The following is a 6,735-nucleotide window of genomic DNA, read 5'->3' on the forward strand; positions in this document are numbered from 1 at the left end:
TGACTTATTCACTTCTGAGTTAGCAATATACAATGCTTTCAGACTTCCAGTTTCTTCCATTGTAAATTAGTGATAGGATTACCTGGTTTCTGAAGTAATAAATGACCAAACTGTGTATACATAGCTGATACTGTAAGTATCTTTCTCATACTCATGTTTTGGCTGGAAATAAGTATGCAGATGCTCCTGAACTTCCTTCCCTCCAGAAGCACTCCTTTTAGTTCAGGACTAACTGAACTGGGTAGTAAAAAGAGTTGAAGGATTGTCTGTTTTTACATGTTCATTGTGATGCTTGTGAAATCAATGGATCCTCTGAAATATCTGACACAAGAAAGATTTAGAGACCAATTTCTGTGGCAGAACTAGAATAGAAAGTTTTCTTTCTAAGGCCAGTGCCCTTTTTTATGGTGTCATCTCTTGTTTCAGGAACAGACTAGGTGGATAGACAAGTTTTCCAATCGGGGCAAGGAAATGAACTTCAAAACATTTTAAAGAGCAAAATTATTTCATACAACATGTGGGAAACACTCTCATTAAAGGAAAGAACGCAGGACAGAGATAGTAACCTGAAATATCCCTTTCAGGTTGTGGCAGCAGCAAGAGCAGCAACCTCATCTCTCGGATTGTAGGTGGTACAAACACAAAGGAAGGTGAATGGCCATGGCAGGTCAGCCTCCATTTTGTGGGAGCTGCTTACTGTGGGGCATCAGTGATATCAAAAGAATGGCTTGTATCTGCAGCTCACTGCTTTCAAGGGAGCAAGTAAGCAGTCTTTTCCCCCCAAACCCTATCCCAAATATCACTAGTGTTCTGGAACACTTTTAGCTTCCAGAGTTTGAACTGTACTAAGGTGTGATGTGCCCTTCTTTCTTTGGCCCAGTGTTGGGGAAGGTGATGCATTGTGGAGCACTTTTTGAAGAGATGGTGTGTGTTTTTGCTCCCAACCAGGCTGGCTGACCCCAGAGCATGGCGTGCTCACTTGGGGATGCAAACACAAGGCCGTGCAAAGTTTGTATCTGCTGTGAGACGGATCATTGTCCATGAATACTATAATAGCAGGAACTACGACTATGACATTGCATTGCTACAGCTGAGCAAACCATGGCCAGAAACAATGAGCCACGTCATTCAGCCAATCTGCGTACCTCCATTTTCACACAGAGTCCGCAGTGGTGACAAATGTTGGATAACAGGTTGGGGCCAAAAGCAGGAAGTGGGTGAGTTTAATGCCATCAGTTGAGTTAACATTTCTTCCCCAGGTGATTAGCTGCAGGTTTGTGTGCAGGACACCTGCTGTTCTTGCATGCGTGAAGCATGCAGAAAACTGTAATGTTTTTAATTTAGTTTCCTCTGGAAGTAGGTTCTTGCATGTATGTAACTTTATGCACTTAGGAAAAATAGCAGCCAGTCCTGTGGATCTGGAAGTACTCTGTGCTTGTGTTGGGTAAGATTGGCAAGGAGCTGCATTTTTTCTTCAGTCATACAGTATTGTTTCTCCTCTTTGTTACTCTTAGAGTTTCATTAAACTGCCTAAATGGACTCTTCCTTGCCTGCTGCAGGGGAACGAACCTAATTTTCCCTACTCCTATATTCAACCTCTTCATGATGAGCTCTGAGGCATGGAGCTGCCTGCAAGGCACCACCACCTGTATCCTCAGGGTGTAGCTGAGAAAATGGACACCACATTGACAAAATGGCTGCTATTACAATGGTGGGCTGGCTCCCTCCCACACCTTGTCACGTGCTGCCTCTTATTTTGCACAAATGCTAGTACCTTTGTCCTTGTTGTAGCCATCCAGTAACAGAAAGCAGGGCTTAGGAAAGGACTGGGTAATGGTACGGTGGCTGCTAGCACCTGTGTGCTGTTGGATGGGCTTTCCCAAATGAGGAAACACAGGTGTGAACGCTGCCCACAGCATCAGTCATGTAACCACCACCATGCCAAACCTCCACTCTGCTGGGATGCACCTGACTTAGGTGGTTTGTCTACACCTCCAGAGCTGCCCTGCCCCAGCTTCACCTGCCATCTCAGGGTGGCTGTCTCCATGCTGCCCCTCCACACTCAGATGAGAGTGGGAGAAGCAAACGTGGTGAGGTGTAGCAGCATGTAGGCAGCCTCCAGTATTTTGACTTGATGCTCTCAGCCAGAATCACCATCTTCCAAATTACGTTTCTTCCAAATTACATTCAGGCTCTGCAAGTAGCTGTGAGAAATGTATGGTTGTGAATGAAGTACAGCCATCCTATCAGGTCAAGATTTTGATAAAAATGTGTAGCATGATGTCTCCTTGACCTATTGATTAGTCATTTAGGAAATTTTAAAACATGGTGATTTGAAAGATAAACACGATACCTCAAAAAAGAGAGGGAGAAGTGTTCTTTTCCCTTTGCTCCTCTCTTCATTTCCTTCTTCAATTTCCTCTCTTTCCCTCTTTCTTCATCAGTTTACATAATTTGTAAAATTAGTCTTTTAAATATGTTATAAGTTTATTTTTTAGTATACACTACCTTTACCTAAACCCAAAACAAACCTGCAACTTGCACATTTGAATATGTTGGTGAAATTTCTTTGTCTATACCCTTTTTTGGGAGGACCTCATGATATTATTACAGCTTTTGTGCTGAAAGGACAGAACAGTTCAGTTTAATTCTGCTTTACTGAAAATGTATATTTTGCAGAAAAGATGTCTTTTAACAAAACATTTGGATAGAGAGGGCAGAATTTAAGGTAAGTCTGAACTTTTAAGCTGCCAGAAGAGAATTTTTTGATATGTAACACTGATCTGTGATTTTAGTTCTGGATGTAGCTTCTTGAAAGACACCACCCTAACTGCAGATCTGTCTTGTTAAAATCCAAATACCTTTATAAGATTCAATTTTTTCCCAAAGTAGAATCTTCCCAAATTAGTAAATCTTGAGACATTTTGCAAAAGACATTACAGAAGGCTTTTTGGCCAACCCTGATGATTAGGCCATTGTCTTTGCTGTGGCCAAGGGCCCATGATCATGTTATACAAATGCCTGGTAGAAGAGGCTTTCTGCACCTTTGGGATTTAGTTGTTTGCAATCTGGAACAGTTTAGAGTTCAAAAGTATGTGGGGATATTTTCTGAAGACTTCTTGGTTGTGCCTTTACTAGACAAGTAATATGTTAAGCTCTGTTGAACCATCCCTTTCAATTTGTTTCCCAGGTGAGGAAGGTGCTGCGATTCTTCAGAAAGCAGAAGTAGAAATTATTGACCAATCATTATGTCATTCCACATATGGGATTATCACAGCTAGGATGTTTTGTGCAGGACTAATGTCTGGAAAAAGAGATGGGTGCAAAGTATGTATCTTATCACAACTCACATAGAGTTTATTTTGCCTTTCATTGTTGCATGATGAGATGTTAGAACTTGGTGGCAAACCACCATGTGGTACATATGGTTTGGTTCTGAAACACAGCTATGTAAAAGAGCCGTTTAATAGGTAGTCTGTCATTTGGGTATTCTCAGAGATTTGCTGGTTTGTGTGAATGAATAGCTTCATGAAGGTTCAGTTGCAGGCTGAGGTCCAATGGATTTGCAAGTCCTAAAAGCATGATGAAGGTAGGCTGTATCTGGCAAGAGGGTCTCTAAACTGAAAAAAGAAATTGAGAAGCTAGCTTGTTTCTTTTCAGGATCCCTTCCCCCTAGTGTTGAAACAGAGGGCTGTCTGATGAGATGCAGACAACTAGACATAAAATTTCAAATGTATAATATTTCTTCTGATCCGGCAATGCTGTGAAATAATATATGTGCAGTTCTGAATTCTCATGGCAAGTAATATCTTAGTGTTTTCGAAAAGTATAATGCAATGGCTGTTTATTAGCAGCTCATGAGACTGACAGCAAGCATCATTTCCATTAACCAGGGAACCTTGTTTCTTCAGTTGTCTTTTTGGGCACTCAAGACAGTCAACGAAAGGCATAATTTGGAGGTTGTTTGGCTGCATTTCTGTAAGGAAAAATATTGTCTGACTATGTCTGGCAGTTATTAGAGCTGATAGATTTGTGGGATTTCTGTTTTGTGAAAAATGCTGCTGTTCCTGTTTCTTTTTGTCCCAGTAATTAAAGAATCAATTGAATGCTTAACTCTCTAAATGAAAAATCTTAATTGTCAAGCATGGAAAAAGATCTTCTATATGAAACCTTTAATAATTTTATGAGAATTCAGGATGATCATGGAATGTCCTACAATCCTATAAAAGTTAAAGATTTTCTGTTACTGGCTGTAACAGAAAATATGTGTAGAAGGAAAGCACTTCCTTTGCAAACATCAAAATCCTACCAGTTCAGACTTCGCTTTTGTAAATACTTTTTACATTTAATGCTTTGGTAAAGCTCAGTTTACTAACAGCTGTTTCAGAGGAATTGTGTCTGCAACAGAGTCTTACAAGGAAGTAAAAGATTGATTCAAGAGACTTTCCACAAATGGTGCCAATTTTTTTTTGCTTGAATTTCTGCCAATATTGTCCAGAAGAATTACCCTGTAAAGGAAGGGTACTGCTTGCATTGTTCTGTAGCATTATTATTCTATATAAAACTTGGAAGTCTATTACGAACTTTGTTTCAACTGCCTTAATTCCAAAAGCATTGTGGTACCCCTAAGCGTTATCTGCTAGCTAGTGTCTATTATAGGACAATACGTAGTGTTTTGTTTTCTTTTTTTTAAATGTTGATGGATCACACTCCATTTCCGTTTGCTTTTAATTTGAAGGAAGTTGTGTTGACTATTGAATATTCTAATTTTAAAAAATATTAGAACAGTTTTGAATTTTTTATAAAAGCTTGTTTTTTGGAGTTGTCAGGTGTGTAGCCTCTAAATGAACATACGTATTAAGTAGCAGATTTGGGGTTTAACTGTTAGTTTGGGGCTAGGAAGTTATTTGTCAATTTGAAATACAGCTCACAAAAAGTAGTATATTAATACATTTAAAGAATGACAGCTAGTCCTCTCTCATGTGAAAGAGTAAACTTTGGTACAACTGTGTGATCCCATCTGCTTCAATTAAACAAACAAAAAAACATAAAACTATTGACTCTGGTTTGAAGTTTGTGAGTGGGGAAAATGTAAGCATTTCTTCAATTATTTGTGCAAAATGACTCCCATTGAATTTTGTCCTGGTTTTTAATTTTCTAGATTTTAAATTCATACAACTTAATATTTTCTTTTTAGGGTGATTCTGGTGGACCATTGTCATGTCAAAGCAATGGAGATGGAAAATGGTTTTTGACTGGCATTGTTAGCTGGGGTTACGGATGTGGAAGACCAAATTTCCCTGGTGTCTACACAAGAGTGTCAAATTTTGCACCATGGATTCACAAATATGTGCCTTCAGTCATGTAACTTGAAAACTGTTTTTATGAAATAAAATATGTACTGAATATCTTCATTAAAACATGGTTGGTTAAAAACTATTCAGTGTTGGAATTTCTTTCCATGTCACAAGACACAATACTGCTGACACAATATTTAATTTTGGAGTACACATATAGCAGTAACAAGCACCCTTTGTTCAAACCTTGGTGAAATGAGTATCAGAAGAAGTCTGATCTTGTGGTGGTTGTTCTGTACAGGTGTCTGTTGACACAGGAGAAGTGATAATGAATGTATGGCAATTTTCACTCTTACTGTTAGCACAAATTATACACATGTGCAATTGTCTGTCAGAAAATCGAAGAGTCAACTTTCCAGCTCGAGACAGCTTAAGCCTCATTCACGTATCTCCTCTGAGGTGTGCATGGTTCAATACAGTAGTAACAGTGAAATAGCAAATGACCATCAGTACTCCTGCTAATCCTACGTTTCCTGCCTCCTAGGGTGACAGCTGACAGAGGAAGAGAAGGATTTGCAGCAAGTGAGCCCAATCCTCTCAAATCTGCAGGGCAGTGGTTTTCGGAGATCAGAAGTTCTGCAGATAAGTGTGGAACACAAAGCATTAGCAGTATATCTTCTCCAGTTTCTGTTTGTAATTGACTGTATGGTTTAGAGCTGCTAACTCATTATTCCCTACCTTAATTTCTTCTTATTGAAGATCATTCATACTTCATCCTTCTCAGAATTTGAATTCTTCATCTGAGTCAACCTTGACAAGATGAATAAATGTGGTGATGTTATTGCAATGATCTTGCCCTTAACAAAATAAAACCAATGCTTCTACCCTCTGAGAGGTATCTTAACTATCTTAAACATCTATAAAATTGGGTTCCGTGAATATATGTCATTTTAAAAAAGAATAAATCCTTATTTCATTTTTGGAGATGATGTGAAAGAGGTTTTATTTACTCTAGCTTTTCCTGTAGTCTCTTTTCCCTGAAGGAGAAGGCAAAGTCATTCAGCAGGTTGTGCGTGTAGTGGAGACGGGCTATTGAAGAAAGAGGAGGACTTGAACAAAGCTGTCTGTCTACAGCTGTATTTTGCATTCCTTATCTGTGAGGATTGCCTTCCAGTAAATCCTTTCTGTACTGACCTGTGTTTCCTTTGTTTCCATTTGTTTTCTGGAGCACAGATTTCTTGGGCCAGTTCTGTGGTACGCTCTCTCCCCCCCCCCCCCCCCCCACGCTTCTGGTTTCGTTCTTTGCTCTATAGACACACACACACGTGTGTGTGTGTGTGTATATATATGTGTGTGTGTGTGTATATATATATATATATATATATACACATACATAAATTCCCTGAAGTCGTTGGCTTGCTGACTTGATAATGTTATT

At 39.2% G+C, this 6,735-nt stretch overlaps 1 protein-coding gene across 1 annotated transcript in view; it reads left to right on the forward strand.

The window, feature by feature from the left end:
- TMPRSS7 (transmembrane serine protease 7) overlaps nt 1-5,368 on the forward strand; it is a 30,518-nt gene extending 25,150 nt beyond the window's left edge. Inside the window, 4 exon segments of the mRNA XM_032204907.1 lie at nt 585-762; nt 949-1,217; nt 3,191-3,327; nt 5,198-5,368. Of these exon segments, the coding sequence (XP_032060798.1) occupies nt 585-762; nt 949-1,217; nt 3,191-3,327; nt 5,198-5,368 (755 nt within the window).
- Nucleotides 5,369-6,735: the final 1,367 nt, after the last annotated feature.

This window comes from Aythya fuligula, chromosome 1 (assembly GCF_009819795.1).
Source record: "Aythya fuligula isolate bAytFul2 chromosome 1, bAytFul2.pri, whole genome shotgun sequence".
Classification (NCBI taxonomy): domain Eukaryota; kingdom Metazoa; phylum Chordata; class Aves; order Anseriformes; family Anatidae; genus Aythya; species Aythya fuligula.